This window comes from Manacus candei, unplaced genomic scaffold (assembly GCF_025592945.1).
Source record: "Manacus candei isolate 608988 ecotype Guabito, Panama unplaced genomic scaffold, ASM2559294v1 h1tg000027l, whole genome shotgun sequence".
NCBI classification, from domain to species: Eukaryota; Metazoa; Chordata; class Aves; order Passeriformes; family Pipridae; genus Manacus; species Manacus candei.
The window spans coordinates 5,222,306-5,239,753 of NW_026138075.1; the positions used below are offsets into that span (position 1 = coordinate 5,222,306).

A 17,448-nucleotide genomic window follows, 5' to 3' on the forward strand; every position below is an offset into this window, starting at 1 on the left:
GGGGAAGGAGAGGAAAAAAATATTAAATTGAAAAAAACTAAGAAATCTGATTTCACTGCACTCTTTGCGCTAACAGTAATATGTACCAAGACAGACTAAGAACACTCCTATTACTTCTCAGACAAGTACATTTGTCCAAAAGGTTAAAACTAACAAACCAACCAAAAAACCCATGAAAACCCAACCACAAACAAAAAGAACCCACAACCTACAAGCAGAACTGCATGTACCAATCATTTGAGTAAAAAGAAGCAGGATCAGAATCCCGTGGATTTACAGTAACATCCAAGTAACAAACATTTCTAACCAGTCTCCATGAAAAGAAACAGTACTTTCACAGTTCTACAGCTCCTGTCTCGAATATTCAGAAAAATACATTTAAATACATGGAGAAAACCCCTTTAAACATTTGGCTGGGGAGGTGGAGAGGGGGGATCAGAACTGAACAGGTTTAACATTTTAACTGATTTTGCCTCACCCCTGGGACAGTGAAAGAAAAGGGTGCAAAACTCCTTCACTGTCATGCATCAGTCTGTTATTCCCTACTGAAAAAAACAAAACAGAAGACAAATTTTTACCTGCCAAATTTCTGGTTTTTCATGTGATTCCATGCAGCTCGGGTGACAAGGAATGATCCCCTCAAGTGAATTCTATGGATTATATCTAGGAACAAATTAATATCAGTTCAATATTTCCAGGGTTTTTTCTCCCAACTTGAAATAAACCATGTTTCTTCTTCATGACAAAAAATACACTCTCTTCACACTGACACTGGTAATAAAAGACTGGTGCACTCTTTTTTTTGTTTTTTATCTCAAAATTCCTGCAAATAGGCAGAATTAGACAAAGACAGACCATCTTTGCAAGTCTTCTCCACTGGCTTATCAACACCATCAATACTATCTCACTGAAGGTTTCACCTTTTCTTCTGTCCCTTGGCACATCAGAATGCTTTCCTCTCTCGTTAGTTCTGGGTCTTTTAAGCCTGTATAGTATTCAGCCACTCAGTGCTAGTGCTGGGAATGTGTTCTGCTCACAAAAACTATTGTGTATAATTCACATGGCTTTTTAGTATTCCACTCAGCAACTAGGAGTGGTAAGTAAAGCCTTTCTTCCCCTTTGGAACTACATATACCTACCATGCATTGCAGCACAGATCTGTTTTGCAAATTAAACACCAGCAGCTTACCACTAAGCTTTCAGGGTAAAAGGTAAGTCTTCCCTGACTTCTCTTCCTCCTTGCTCCAAAGGGAGGAATGTACCTTTCATCTTTCACACAGAAAGCACATTTTAAAATCAACTCACCCCAGTCTTCATCACTTATCCGAACAAATGAACGGTCTCTTAGGATCCTAAAAGGCAACATTAGGAAAACAAAACAAACAGAAGATGAACAGTTGTTGAAACAAGAGTGATAGTCCACACTCAAACAGGACAAAACCCTCAGGTATACTCACCCAGCATTGTTTATAACAATATCTGGGGAAAAAAAAGGGAAACCAAGTGAATGCACTTATAAAGTACAAGCTTGTTTCTACTTTTCTCCCACTTCTAAAAATGTATCTAGACAAGAACACTGCATATATACATCATACTACTATTCTATATCTCCTTGTCTCTAATAGCGAATCCTACCATTGGACAGTAATTAAGACACAACGATTCAGGACAGTTAAGTCTCAGCCTGCCAACGGGACAAAGCCTGACAGAGACGTATAGCTCTGAAGTGCCAGCTACCTGGGAATCCAATACCTGCAGGATGCAGCCATCCTGTACAGTTTGAAGCTTGCTTTGAATTCAGAGTGCTCCTGATCATGCAGTTTGTGCCACCACCTTTGCTGCAGTAAGCCCAAATGATAACCAGAGGAACCACAGAGACACAAAGCCAGTAAAGCAACCTGGATCACAATAATTTTTTGTCAAATATTTAATGAGGTTCCTCTTGGGTTTGATTGTGTGTACTTTAAACAATTTAGCCCTGAGTTAAAATCACAATTGAACAGTGGCAATCACATGCTAAAAAACAAACAATTAATTACTAGGTAAAATACCTCAAGCTTTTTTTTTTATTTCTGTTAAAGCATTTTGACTTTACATAAGCAGGAGAGTTTTCAAAGCATGACAGTTGCTCATGCTAATTTTATGCAGCTTGTTATAACACTTGATGGACTCTGTGCTTTGAGACAGAAACTGTTAACCATTATTGAAGTTCCAAAATTCTGAAGGGCAGGAAAACAAGTATCATATATTAAGCCTTAAACTTCTGCTAAAAACACACCGGAAAAAAAAAAAATCAGAAAAGTTGTCCATTTAGATTAAAAGTTGAAAGCCCCTTAATTAGATTTCACTGACCAAGGGCATCAAGAGTTAGTGAGTATTATTGTTGTCATCCTGTGTTTCATATACTTGTTGTCAACTGCACTGTTTACAATGGCTTTGCCTTGCAAACAAGTTTCAATATGAATTAAGCAATTGTACCTATCCTCCCAAAAGCTTCAAGGGCTGTCTTCACAAGCTTTTCACCATCTTCCACCGAATCTGTAAGGAAAAGGTATAAATTTTCAAATAAAATTAACTGGATATACTGCACTTCCAAGATATTAACAACTAACTCCATGGAGTTGAGAAAAATCAACTGTGTACAACCCCAATACAAACTAAATTCAAATTCAGTCACTATTTGCATGTGTCCTACAGCAAAATCCACACAGTAAGTCTAAATGGCACAACATTTGCCATTGCAAGAAAAACATGAAGCAAAGCAAGTAAGAATCATCCATCTCCAACCCACATCATATTACATCTATTTAAATTATGTTACTGGCAAGCTAGAAGTAATCCTTTACTAGGCAATGTCAACTTTTCATTAAGGCATTATACTTGTCTGGAAAAATAACATACCATAATTGGGTACTGCTTTCCCTCCTTTTGCTCTGATTTCGTTGACAACTTTGTCAGCAGCTGAGGAGCTCTTGCCATATCCCTTGAAATCACCTCCAAGATCATTCACTATGCATGACAAAGAAATGAATTTTTCATTGTTAAAACTCAAGAATTCATGCTCTGTCCTTACCTCATTATCATGCCAGAAGTTATAAGGAGTATTAATAAAGCCTGCTGTACCTGGATATTACTGAAAATCTCAGATGACTAGAAAAGAATAGTAGGACACATGATTATTTTTTAAAAAACTAGTGCAATATATGTTATCCCTTTTTTTTTTTTTAATAACATGGAAAGCAGAGCATTTCCCACCCCCCCTGCACCACACATTCAACTTGTCTGCCCAGCCCAGGCTACCTGTGTACTTGTGTTGTAGTTCTGAGATTAATATCTAGAATACATACCAATCATAGGTGCTTTATTCTGATCTTTTGTCACCCTGCTCTAACTATTGCATGAACTGTAAGCAAAACTGGGAAGACTTTGTTCCTGTTTAATAGAGTAGCTAAATTGTTACTAGTCAGCTTCACTATAGAAGAGATCAAGCAGTCTGAACAAAGTGAGAAGTGTCTGCTCTGGATTTTCAGATCCTGCTCCTGTGGGATAAGAGGGCCACCTGACACACAGAGATGCTTTGTTTCCAGGCTGTTCTCAGTACTGGGGCACACATCATTAATGGTGGAAGTTGTAATGTACCATCACCACTCGTTGCTGCACTGTTGCTGTATTTGCACTTCTCACCGACTCACAGAATTCAGCAGGGGACAAAAACACTCCCCAAAACCCCAAACATTATATTCGAACAAAGAATTTCAAAAAATGTTAAGAAGTATGTTTAAACGGGTGCAAAATGAAATTGTAAGAAAGCCAGAATTGACTGAATTTACATGCAAAAATGGTATTTTGCTAAACGGTCTTTCACTATGGCAAACTCCAGCTTTGTGCCTTCTAACTTCTTAGAAGTCCTCAAGAAGCCAGACACAGTGAAATCCACAAAATATGCAAGATATTCTTGCTAATTTTGATGACAAACAGCAATTGTAAGTCTGCTGTATCATCACAAAATGAAATAAATCCATTTTTTGCCTTTTTTTTTAACTCTCCATATAAGCAGGAAAATGGCTTGCAGGACACATGACAAAATCATTCTCTATTAGCCAGACAAAGAAAGTCTCATATGAAATCCTGTCTTCGTATTTGTCTGCAGCACAAGAGAAATGCAGAAACACTGTAGAAAATTTATACGAGTAAATGAAAATGCCAAAGCCCAGAAGAAGCGAGGGGCTTTGTAGAGGGGAGGGACACAACAACAAAAAACCCCAACCAACTGACAACAAACCAAACCCAAAACACACCTAGCCTGAAGTAGGAAGAATTAAGGCAGAACACCATGCTATGGTCAAGTACAATAACATATTGATGCAAAACAGAAAGGAGACAGAACCTCCCAGTTAAACAGATCAATATCTAACCATCCAAGCATGCAGCTAGCACAATTCAGGTGAGGCATTAGGGAAAATTTCCAAGAGTAGTGAAGCTTTAGGGTAGGCAACACAGGCAGGCTGCTCAGTCTGCAACATAACAAGCCTTTAACGTGATATTAAAGGAAAGTGAGTCAGGAACAGCACTAGAATTTCTAATTTCTCCTGGGAAATAACAGTGGACAATTCTGTGGTAAACATTTACACAAAACATTCGGTCTTATTAAGACGCTAAAACCTAAGACAAAACTTATATGTGTTTACCCTTCACTTCATTAGCAGTTTGCTGACAAAAACTTAATTAAATATTTCAGAAAATTTTCAGAGGCAGCAAAGTACCTTCGGCTGAGCGCAGGCATCAACAGAGTTGAAGCAAAATTGAGTATGAAAGAAAGAACTGAGCTATTCTACGCTTTGAAACAGACCAATAACAGTATTTTAAGCTCAAACTTTCCATCATGTAATTTCTGGTTGAAAACACCCAGTAGAAAAGAGCTGGAGACCACAGCAGTTGTGACAGAGCTTGGTAATAGTCTGAATCTCAGAGAAGAATTCCTCTAAGGCTATGAGTGTGAGCAGCAGAAGTGTGAAACAGTTGGTGCTGAGGACCTGACATCTACAGTTCATGGTTTTTTTGCAAAACAAGCCAGCTCATTTCTTGCTGTATTCTGGTGTCATAAATCTAACAGACACATGGAACGCTGCAGATGTGCTGCTAAGTTGCATCTTCCAGTCTGGTTTTTAACGGAACTCCATTCACGCAACCAAATATCATTCCAAAATACAAATAAGATACATATCAGGGGAGATGCTTCAAAAGCATTACTCTAAACTAAACTAAAACAGCAACACAGAAGAGCTCTCAGATAGACTGCCTGAAACCACAGGTTGGGGCATAACACAGATTGCAAGACAGAAGCAAAGCATCCCTTCCTCCCTCTTCCAACTTTTTCTGATGAGAGGCATGAAGGAGACAAAGCATGACAAAAAAAGGTGGCAGCAGGCAGCCTTTAGGTGATGAGAAAAGGAGTTTTTCCACGTGGGTTGCTCTTGTCAAGCTAACCACATCAACAGTAAGTCACTCAGAGATGAGATGTGGGACTGGGCAGAAAAGCTGCCGTGTTCTTCCAGGGCATTTGATCACTGTTCTTACAACATACCTTCATTTCCAGAACTTAGAACATGGAACTTGTTTAAAGAGACATGGCATGAGTCTCACATCTGCTTGAGTTTAACAAAATCACATTTACACAAATAACTTCTCAACTCTATGAAGTCAGAATCATAAGAGAACAAAAGAGACAAATGCAAACATTTAGAGGTAATTGCACACTGTGAGAAGAGGTGAAGTGCAATGCAGTTTCCAAAAGGAAACAAGAAGTTGCCCTTACAGTCAATTCTTAACTTACCAATATAGCTATTAGGCAATAAGGCCAAGAGATATAGGATTATTAGCTGTGGTTAGGCAATACAATACATTTTCTTTCAGATCCTTCTGGTAAGTCAGAACACTTACCTACACAGAGTCAATCAAAACATTTGGGCTGCTTTAGTGACATAAGAGAACTCAAGGTGAAGTACTCACATCTCTAGTAAATAAGACAAGCATTAAAGATGGCAACTACCACAAAAAAAAAATTACCTAGATTTTTTTAAAGTTGTCTATGCACATATATTGTTATACATGCATATATGATATTAAACCTATGAAGTGAAACAAAACAATTTTTATGAAATTTTGTAAACCGAAATTGCAATTTTCATTAGAAAGCTAAACACTAGACAGCAAATCCTTGTCCATAATCTCTTTAAACATTTAACCTTGAACTTATCAACAATACCTGTACAAATTCATTCACAGGCAGCCAAATCATAAAATCATAGAATCATTTAGGTTGGAAAAGTATTTTAAGATCAAGTCCAGCCATTAACCTAAAATGCCAAGTTCAGCACTAAACCCTGTCCTTAAGTGCCACATCCACACATCCTTTAAATATGTCCAGGGGTGGTCACTTGACCACCTCCCTGGGCAGCCTGTTCCAGTGCCTGACAACCCTTTCAGTGAATAACTTTTTCTTAATAGCCAAACTAAAAATGGCAATGCTGACTGCCAGCAAGTGCCCAAGAATATAACTTAACCTTCAGAATCACCACGCGATGCAGCATTTTTCAGAACTAAAGATGCCCTGAGAAGGTTCAACCAAGGTACTACAAATCCATCAGAAATCCTTTTACTGAGAGCTATTTGGCACTGTCACCGGGACCAGATGGCTCTTCTGTCCCACGAGCTGCAGAAAGAAGCAATGCTACTGATACTGAGTAATACTCCAGTAAATTCTTTCTTGGGAGAAGATACTATAACAAATTCACCTACTCAAATGGTCATATTGGAAGACTCTAAGCAATATTCACCTAAGACAACACTCTCTGGCCACAAATCATGGTAAAGACTGGTATGCATAGGTGAAAGTCAAATCTGGGAAATGATCTGACTCAAACTGGCTTTCCAGCAAAGATAAGCCCAGGGAGAAACTTGGGCAGCTTGTTTCATAAGAAAGTAAGGCTTAGAAGCAAAAGTTAAACAGCAAAAGATAAGACAGAAAACCATTAAATAACAAAGGTTACCGTCAAAAAGGCCATGGACAGCTGAATGCAAGATATGTGAAAAGGCAAAGGTTATTGTCTAGATCAAGTTAGCTAGCATAAAACTTACCAACTACCGAAGCTCCTCTTTCAGCAAAAGCCAGAGCATAGGCTCTGCCCAAACCTAGGTTAAAAAAAAAAAGTTAAAAACAAGTGTTTTCTGGATTACAATTCAGACAAAAGCTAAACAAAAATTAATTGCATCAAGAAAAATGCACCAATTCAACACAAACACCTTCAAGATTCAAAGTAAAACATTATTTCCCCCAGGAGTTCAAAGTTTTTCATAAGTACAAAACTTGCAAGTATACAAACATGTAAACTGTAGACAAAACCTCCAGTCAAGAGAAAAAAAAACAAACCATGCTTACTCCTTGTTACTGCATTCAACAGAACCATCTGGGAAAGTTGCTGTCGAGTTTGTGCTTGTGACAGAAAAATACATTTGAAAGGAAGAACGTTTAATGTCTTGATTTAACAGTGAAGAAGGAATGGATGGTTCAAGTTAATTAATTACACTCTAAGTGAATAAGCTACTTCCCTGGCTAAAGTTAAGATTTGAAAAAGAAATTGAACAAAATTTAACTCTGATTCAAGATGTATTGACAAAATCATCTGGATACAAAGGAATGCCTAATACCTCTATTAACCAGACACATAGACATTTTGCCTATGGTAACAGAAGACTGTCAATTCTGCATTACATACAAAACAAGGGTCTTGCACCTTTACTCTGGCCTAGATTCTAGTTGTGTTAGACATTAGTTATTTGTTACAATAAATCATTTCTAGATTATATCTGTACCAGTCAAACTTATTGAGATCAATGACACTGATCCTTTTTTTATTAATTTCAAAAGAAAAAGAAATTTGAATGATCAAGTGACGATCAGTCAGAAACAAGTTTTTCAGAGTGCAAACAGTGTCTACTTGGCCCTCACCAGAACATTCAAAGCCAGTTCTAAAAAGAAAAAATGGGAGAAAAAAAATCAGAACTGTTTAGACTGTTTTGAAACACACTAATCTTACACCAAAAAATCGAAAATTCCTTTAAGACTGTCTTGAGCCTCTGCAGTGGAGAGTAACACATGTGAGGTGCATACACTTCCACTGCCTCATGCAACTCAATTCCAAGAAAACTTTTTTCGTTGTTTTGAAAAGCCACACAACTGTGAGAAGTGCACAAAACCCAGACCATGTTATATGTGCTGGCATTCTCAATTGGTCAGCAAGGACTGAATGTTTAAGAACCAAAATTTAAAAAAAAAAAAGGTTGAATTGCATGAACAATGACAATGCTGCATGACAGGCAGGAACAGTACTTCACAAGGGATTTGCCCAAAGTGGAAAGAAACTACTGTATTTTAGATGCCTGTGTATGTGAAAACAGGTCTCACTTTAAAACAAATTAGTGCTCCAGATGTTTAAATAAATTCTTAGCTCTGATCAGTGCACCAGCATCCAATCCAAAAATGAATGTTGAAAAATAATGTTACTAGCAGTAAAGTCTAACTACAGTGTTGTGAACCAAATAAAAGCAAAACAAGAACTAATCTGAATTTAATAGGGTTTCTCTAAATTTAAATAACCACCTATTAAAAACCTATTATGAAATAAAACATACAAGATGAGTTTTTTCTCTTAACAAACAACTTTCAAGCAGTCTAATACTAGAAGTACAAGGGTAAGCACACCCACACTTATGACAAGCAATTTTTACACAATGCAGTGCTTTTCAGAAGCTTTGTTATTATCAAAGTGGCTTTGTTTTGCTATTATCAAAGGTTTGAACCTGTTTTTTTCAGTGAGACTTGCTATACAGGGAGAAGCACATAAATATAGGTCTGGTAAAAGTGTGAAAACACCATACGCATCTGGCCTGAATTATGCTCACGCTAATCACCTTCAGGTGCATGGACTGCTCAGTGCTTTCCACAACATCATCTTCACATCACCTAATTAGGCCCCCAAAATGACAACTCTGGCTATGTGCAGCTCCACAAAATGAGAGCAAAACTTTTCTGGGGGAAGGGTGGAACCTTCTTAGAGGATCGTAGAATAAGCTCCTTTACCAGCTCATCACAAACATAAACTTTGCCTCTCGCCCAGTGGATACACCGACAGCTCGTATATTTACGCAGGTCTCACAGCAGCTAAAGGTCAAGCATGCGCAGAGAAAGAAGAAAAAATAATAGTAAAAGGGGAAAAAATGAACAACAAAACCCCAAACAAACAGCCCCACTCCACAACAACAAATAAAAAACATTTCGCTGGCAAAACCAAGCATTCTACTGCAAATCCACTTCCCTGGAGAGGCCAGGCCTGTAGACCACCAACAGCGCAGGCCCGCCCTGCCTGTGACAGAGGGCTCTCCCCACCCTCTCCCCTCTGTCCTGCCCTCTCCCATGTGCCTCCAGGCCGGCTCCCGGGAGCAACGAGGGCAGGGAAGGCACAACAGGTGGGCGGCTGCTTTCCGCAGCACCGCTGGCACCCGCAAAGCGCCGCTGCAACAGCGCAGTGCCAAACCACGCGGGGCACACGCGTCAAGTCACCGGGGCCAAAGCACAACTGGAAGGGACCAGGATACGAGGCCATCCATGACCGACGGGGCGCTGCTCCCCCCGTGTGTTTGAAGAGCAGAAATCACGCGCTCGGGAGCAGCACCGGCGGGACAAGTTTCGGCGGTGCCGGGGCTCAGCTCGAGCGGAGGGCAGCAGGAGCCACAGCGGTGACCCCTGTGCAGCCTTGGCACGGCCGGGACTGGCGCTGACAGCGCCTCGCCCGCAGCCTCGCTTCTCTTTTCTAAGGGAAACAACCTGCCTGTCCCCGGCCAAGCCCGACTGGCCGCCCCGAGGGCACCTGCGAGGGCCGCGGGCAGCGCTGGCTGCGCGGAGCCTGCAGCGCCGGCCCCCTCGGACAGCCCCTCCCGCGGGTGCGGGCCCCCGGGCCCCCGCTCACCTCCTCCGGCGCCGGTCACCAGCACCACCCGCCCGTCGAAGCGCAGCCCCGCCGCCGCCATCGCTCCGCTGCCCCGGCCCGACTGCGCTGCCGGCCCGGCCCGGCCCCGCCTGCGGGCGGGACGAGGAGAGACACGGAGGGGAGGGACCACGCGTGCGTCGGCGCCCATCGCCCGCTGGGAAGTGTAGTGTGGGATGGAGGGGAGGGAAGGGAGAGAGGGGCAGGGAGAGCGCGGCCGCGGTGCATGGGCGGTGGTGCTCGGGCCCAGCCCCGCCCGGTCCTGCTTTCTCACGGCGCTTGTGAAAGGCGGAGCAGGATCCCGCCGGTCCTGCTCCTCCCGCAGGCATATCCACGTGTGTCTGAAGGGGCCGCAGCCAGGCCGAGTGGATTGCGAGACCCTGGTGCTCTGGTGTAAGACATCACGCCTCCGTTTAGAGTTAATCTATAGTTACTTCTTGTATGTTAATCTTAGGGTTTGTGTTGTGTAACTATTTTTTGTTCTATTTACAATTTCCCAATCCAAATCACTGTCTGTGGGAACTCTCTGTTTCGAACCATTAATGTGAAATACGCCGCCCTTTCCCGTCCCGTATTTTGGCAGCCCGTGTGCGGGAGGCGGTGCCGGGTGCGGCTGTCCGGCTGTCTGGGGGGAGCTGCAGGGTGGCCCCCGTGAGGAGAGGCCCGGGCTGCCCCGGGCCAGGCACAGCATTCCCGCCGGCTCCCATGGAACCCCGCCGGGCACGGCTCAGACCCTCGGGTGCTGGCGCCTATGCGGGAACGTGTTTAAGAAAGTATAAAACCCACTTTGCAGCAGCTGTGGGAGAGAAGAGAGAACGCTGAGGAAGAAGCAGCCCTGCCAACCCCCAGGTCAGCAAAGGAGGAGTGAGAGCAGGTGGTCCAGGTGCAGGAGCACCTGTTCCTCTGTAGCCCATGCAGGTCACGCTGGAGCAGGTTTGCTGGCAGGACTTGTGACCCCACCTCCCGAAGGAATGCACCCTGTGGGAGGGACCCACGCTGGAGCAGTTCATGGAGAACTCCGCCCGTCGCAGTGACCCCATGGTGAAGCAAAGGAACACGAGTAGCAGAATGCATTGTATTTTGTCGAACCAGACAGTGGGTTAAGTAGAATGCACACACTTAATCATTACATTATTGCAGGTGTGGTGTAGTGTGACAGTGTTATTCAGAATGTCATTGTACTGGAGTTTCATAGGGCCACTGCTCTATACCTCAGCAGTAGATCTAGTGAGGATTTTCCAGTATTACCCACCAATTCCAGCAGTTACAAGTATTGAGGCCATGTTGCTGAGAACACAGCTGTGCTGGGCAGGACACGTCTCAAGGATGAAGGACCACCGCCTCCCTAAGATCGTGCTCTATGGTGAACTTGCCACTGGCTGCTGAAAGAGAGGAGCCCCAATGAGAAGATATAAGGACTCCCTGAAACAACATCTCAGCCTTGGCCATATTGATCTTCATCACTGGTCTACTCTGGCCTCCAATCAGGAAGTTTGGAGACACACCATCTATAACACTGCTGCTTCCTTTGAGAACGCACGCAGGATCACTCTCGAGGAGAAAAGGCAACACAGAAAGAATCGTGTCTTGCCGATACCACCTAAGGAGTCTTTCTGCTGTGCCTTTTGCAACCGGACTTGTCTATCTCATATTGGCCTTTTTTAGCCACCAGCACACTTGTAACAAATGTGGGTAGAGCCCTTCCCAAATCTTCATTCACAAAGCGTAGCCATGGAAATCCACCAATTCAGACGATGACAAACTTTATCTGAACTAAGGAGAGGGATCTTATGAAGCTATTAATTCTTACTCTTTCCCTCTCCTGGCTGACTACTCATGAGAGCAACATGAGCCTGTGGGAGCTGTAAACTCCCTGCTCCTTTGCACTGTCTGCCTTAAATCTAAGGGGTGCCCGGGGAACAGAAGATTGTGTAAGGAACACACATAATTATGTTGTTGGAGAAATCGCCTACATACTCCCTCTGCACAGATGAACTTTAATTCATGATTAACCTTTCTTGTAAAGTTTGGAATACTTCTGGAGCTAACAAAAAGAAAAACTGTTTTTGCTGTGTGGTTATCTTCTTGGCTGTTAATGCTTTACTGTCTACACTAAAGAGAAGCGATAGGTATCTGAGTACAAATAGCTGTTTGGTGACTTCCAAAATAGAATAAACTGTCATTTCTGACCTCAAATGTAGCATTCGCTCTTCAGAAATAGCAGGAACAGAGACGTGTTGCCTGTGATTTTTATGAAACAGTTCGGCTTGAAGGAGGAAGCTGCGTAGGTTTGCATACTCCAGCTGCAACTTGCACTTTGGGCACTGGAGGGAGATCGTGCTACAGTAAAACTGCCCCACGTAACCCACATATCACAGGTACCGCCCACAGGGAAACTACTGGAAACGACCAAAAAATTTCTGGAGGCAGGCAAGGGAACATGGATCAGATGAATAGTTTACAATAAATCGCAAGCTTTAACTGTGGGAAATATCGTTGAATGTGTGCAGAAACAACCCATTGCACTGTATTATTCTGTCACAGCACAAAGTACCCTCACAACTAATTAAACTTCTAAAGTTTGTCTATTTCATTTGAATGCAGCTCAGTAGAAGAGCAAATTTCCCAGCAGTGAGAGGCCCGGTGCAGTTGGCTGTGTATTGTAGAGAGAACATCACTGATTGCGGTTTGTCTGTACGGTGCTTGACAGTAGGAGGAAGCTGTTTCCCTGATGGGCAGAGCTGTGAGTCAGTTTGCAATTGCTCTTCCTGAGGAAATAGCAGATTGAGCTCACAATCATCTGTGAGCTTTGGTTCAGCCTCAACACTTAATATTTTGTTTATCGTTGCTACAGTGAGAGACTGGGCTCCCACCTGGAAGAAGAAAGGGAAGTCTCCAGGACGAGAGTGGTGCTGGCTGCTGTGAGAGCAGCACCTACTTCAGACTGGAAATACCCACAGGGACTGAGTGGTCATCCTTACAGTACCAATTTTACTTGCATAATCCCCTAATAATCATATCAGTCTAAAGCAGCATAGTCCTGTGGGCACTTCTATAAACAAATTTCAAGACAAATTGGTTCATTTTCAGTGCTGTTTCTGTCGAGGACTGCATCTTACATGACCTTGAACAAGCCTTTTCAGCTCTGGCCTTTCACATTCCATACCCTTCTATCTTCTGTTTTTTATAGATAATAGGACAGGATTTATTCTTGAATTTGCCTGGAAGCTAGTGGTAAAATCACTCCCTGAGGTACTTCTATAGCAGAATTTGTTCTTTAGATACCTAATAAACGGGCTTTGTTAACAAGTCATGATCTTTTATAGTTTCCTCATTTTTGTGCATAGACTGGGATTAGAACGAACAAAGAGCTCACACTTAAAAACAAAACAGAAAAAAAAAAGAGTTTCCTCAACAGATTGCAGATTTTTTTACCTGTAAAACACAAAAGAAAGTGCAGAAGAGTAATAGTATGTCTCTTCTATATTTTATGTTTTTAAAGTGAAACTTGTCTGTATTAAAAAGATCCAAAATACAAAGAACCACTCACAATTCAAAGGGTTTTGAACTTAAAAGTTCCCTTTAACAGTCAGTAGTACTTTGTTCCAGAAGTCATACAGCTATCAGAAAATAACTGCATCAGTCTGAAACAAGGTATGAGGGTACTGCTGGTGACCAAAGTCAGGTGATGGCAGGTGGAAACATGAACAGAGTAGGTGTCAAGCCACAAATTAATAGCAGGTGTCATACCGAGTTTTCAATGAGTGGGAGATGAATAGCAGGATATCCACAGTCCAAACTCAGCCAGAGGGTTTAAAGTGGTTGAAACTGGTAATGAAATAAGTGAGTTCAAAAAGGAGGGCCAAATTTACTTTATCTCTTAGTGAGCAGTGTGAACTAACAAATATTTGCCACTAACATTCTTATCGACATATGAGACATTTTAAATCAGGAAAAAATTGCCAAAACCCCCATGCAGTACCCTGTAATACTGAATGAGATCATGGGTTTTTTTCTGATATGCTTTAATGCCTAGAGCAGTAAGTTCTTTTATTAACAGTGAATTTTCATGTTGTGCACTGAAACAAATTTGGTGTATGTCCTAATGTCATTCTTTTGACTAGGTTAGATAATTCAGTTGTGCTTTTTTACTTTGAGTCTTTTATAAACTAGGGGTTGCAAGTGTTGTGGATACTGCAGGAGTCTTAATTCCATTGACAATGTGTTCTACTGTCTGCTAGTGGAGATGGTGAGCACCTTGGAAACTTTTATTCAAGGGGAATGAAAGAACTATCTGGCTTGCTTTTACTCTGTATTTTTTAATATTGGTAAAAGAGCTGTTTGGATCATAAGGCTCCTTTTCAAGTACTTTATTTGCTTTCTAAATGGTTTTGCTCATGGAGATTAGCAAAGGCCTATTCACTGGGAAAAAAGATTTCTTTACAAACATGAGTGAAGGGGGCTACCAGATGTTTGTTGCCATGACCAAGAACTAGATATTGAATCGATGCTAAAAACCATAGCACCCTCCACTGAACACTGCAAAAGCATGGCCTCCAACAGATCGTACCTCCCCACAGCCCTAATGCTTGTAGAAGTCCCTGAGTTTTGGAGACACATGTTTTTTGCTGTGACTGAGGGTGCCTTGCTTGCAGCCAGGTCATCCTCCCATTTCCTCTCTCTCTCTGCAGCCATCCTCCAGCTGCCAGTGCAGAGAGGTCATTGAGAGGTCTCAGCACTGAGCTGGTCGCATATGTTCATCTTAAAAAACCAACTGTATGGCCTAGCTCACTGTAGTAGCTACTCTCTGAGTAAAAGTGTTTAGACAAAACTACTGATCTTGGTCAGGTGTACAATCCAATGTGACAGAACCCCCTGCTGTGGAATTCTTAGTAGCTAGAATACAATGTTTCTACTGATTCCTTTCTTCTGCAGGAACAGCATATAGTAGTTTCCATTCCAGCTTGCTTGTCTTTATTTTTCTGTGACCCTATAGCAATTAGTAAGTGGGTTTTTTCTTGCTATTGAATCCATTGTTTCTCACCCTCAATACTTGAAAAGCAGCTTTCCTGATGATGACGAACAGCCTACTGTGTAGTTAACAGTGCACATATTCTTATGCACCAACTGCAAATGTAAATGCAAACATTTTTATAGCTGTTGTCAACAACCCACATCACAGGAGGTCTCATATCCCTGTTTTGGCAAGAAACATTATTTTGGCATTTGTTGCACATACCACTCAATCAAGTGGAAAATCCATGCAGGGGGCACAAGCAGAACACTATGGAAGCTCTCCATTTCATTCCATCAGAGACTTAGGATTTAAGGGAGACCGAAGCCCTGGGTCAGTCAGGGCTTGGGGGACTGCTGAGCAGGTATGTAGTAACACAGTACTAGAACAAACTCGTGAAGCAGAAACTAGTTATGCGTGCACATCTACAGCTTTGAAAATGCGTCCTGTGGAGAGATATTAGGGAGGTGCCAGCAAAAGGTTATGGTGTTACTCCCATAACACAACTGCTCTATTTGACTATAAGTGATTCTTCATGAAAACTCCATTACCTTGGTCCCCTTGGAAAAAAAAACAGAGAAAAGAGAGAGAATAGAACCCCACATGGACTAAAACAAAAACTAAAACAAGAGGTAAAAAGACTAGCAAATAACCATATGTTGCCTTCTGTGGAAATCAGATGCATATTGGCACTACTACCAAGTTACAAGTAAACAGACTCTACAGATGAACTGAATAGATGGAAGACTTGAAATGCCTCTTGAGAAAACTGATTTGGTGGAGTTGCTTCTGAATTAATAGCCATATTGAGCTTTAGAACAGCCAAAAATTCCATGATGTTCTGCTTGTAGAATAAATCCAGGCAGCTCCTTTAATGACCACAAAGTGTGCACAAACGATAAGCTACTTTTGTGCTTATCTAAGCACAAATAGGGTACTTTATATATATAAGGTACTTTTGTGCCTTCTAAAATGGCCTCTTCTCTGAAGCTGCTACCAAGGGGATTCAACAGTTCTTACTCCCAGTGTTACAGAAGCTTTCTCTGTGCACAAAAGTACATATATATTCATTTCAGTAGAGTTCCAGTTATCTCTCAGGAATACCCATTCTGCCAGCATCCACTCTAGCCGTCCTAAAAATGCAAATGAAAGCCAAACAACATGGTTTCAAATTGACTATATTCTGTGATGAGAATTCCTCCCTAGCCTGCAGTAAAGAGCAATTTTACTCAAGAATACATGAAGTATGGAATAGCCCTCTATGTAGGAACAAGATGGAGAACAGCCAGTTAATGAATTAACAACATAAACACCTTTTCCTGTAGTTTGCTTGTGCTCCTCTCCAACACTTGCTTTGCTAATCAGAAATGAGGTGGGAAGCAGGAATTCCCCAGCCAAAGTTCTCCCAGCTCCAAGCAGTAGCAAAGACTCGTTTTCTTTGATATTGTTGAATAAAGGGCCTCCTTCCCTGTTTCCGTATTTTGTAGCACAAGCTTCTCAGTTCTAGCTTTGGGGTAAACTGTAGATTGCAGTGTCATAGGATACTGAAACTGTAGGCTTAGACATAATGTCTTATTTAGCCAAAGTCAAATGTCTGTGCTTACACTAGGCAGTAGTCCTTATCACAGTGTGGATGGCAAAGCAAACTTAATGAGACCTTTGCCTGATCACAGCCCTTCCTCCCAGAAAAGTGCTGAGCTTTCCTTTCCACTTTTCCCTAATAGTTTCTTATTTGATGGCACAGCAAATGTACCTTTGGGAGTGTCCACACCACTGAAATCAAGTTAGGCAGCCTGTCACTGAGACAGCTTTTTAGTTAGGTAAAGAGACTCACTTTAGTTCCAAGGATGAGATAATTTGCTGAATTATCAAGATCCTTGAGATACAGAACCAGCTCTCTTGAAATTAACAGCTGATCTCATGTCATGTCCTGGGACCGATGCACTTACTCCCCTCTGGCTCAAAGCCTCGAAGGATAATTAACCAGATAGCCTCAGTCTCTTTTATTTCTGCAATCTCTTAGCAGGCCTAGCAGATAATACACAATTCTAGGTCATGACTCTTTACAAAAACAAAACTGAACCCCAAACAAAGCAAAAAACCATAGTATCTCAAGTCTGGTCAGTGAAGTAAGCTGAAAGATTCAGCTAAGTGCTTCTGGAATGGGGAAAGGCTGTCCTGTCATGTCACACGAACCTTTAATTAACATCAGGCTATCAACAGCCATGGGACTTTCTTCTCAGAACCCAAGCCAAGCCCAGCTACTGAAGCAGATTCCCAAAATAAAAGATGTCTAAATCCTGCTCAAGAAAGCCAAGTAGTTTTTCAACACTATTCTGTAATGGACTATAAATGGTGGAGTATAACTGGTGCGTTTGTATTCCCACACAA

The 17,448-nt window shown here is 41.9% G+C and overlaps 1 protein-coding gene across 2 annotated transcripts in view; it reads right to left on the reverse strand.

The window, feature by feature from the left end:
• The window catches only part of HSD17B4 (hydroxysteroid 17-beta dehydrogenase 4), a 61,517-nt gene extending 51,374 nt beyond the window's left edge, over positions 1-10,143 (reverse strand). Inside the window, exons 1-7 of one of the 2 annotated variants that reach the window (XM_051789380.1) lie at positions 10,026-10,143; positions 7,138-7,191; positions 2,902-3,009; positions 2,479-2,538; positions 1,458-1,479; positions 1,306-1,352; positions 579-663 (exon numbers count right to left, since the gene is read on the reverse strand). In XM_051789380.1, the coding sequence (XP_051645340.1) occupies positions 579-663; positions 1,306-1,352; positions 1,458-1,479; positions 2,479-2,538; positions 2,902-3,009; positions 7,138-7,191; positions 10,026-10,086 (437 nt within the window). In that variant the 5' untranslated portion in view covers positions 10,087-10,143. Of the gene's footprint in view, positions 1-578; positions 664-1,305; positions 1,353-1,457; positions 1,480-2,478; positions 2,539-2,901; positions 3,010-7,137; positions 7,192-7,438; positions 7,542-10,025 lie in introns of those variants that run through there. The other variant, XM_051789381.1, reaches the window with a different exon arrangement.
• Between the last annotated feature and the right edge of the window lie 7,305 nt (positions 10,144-17,448).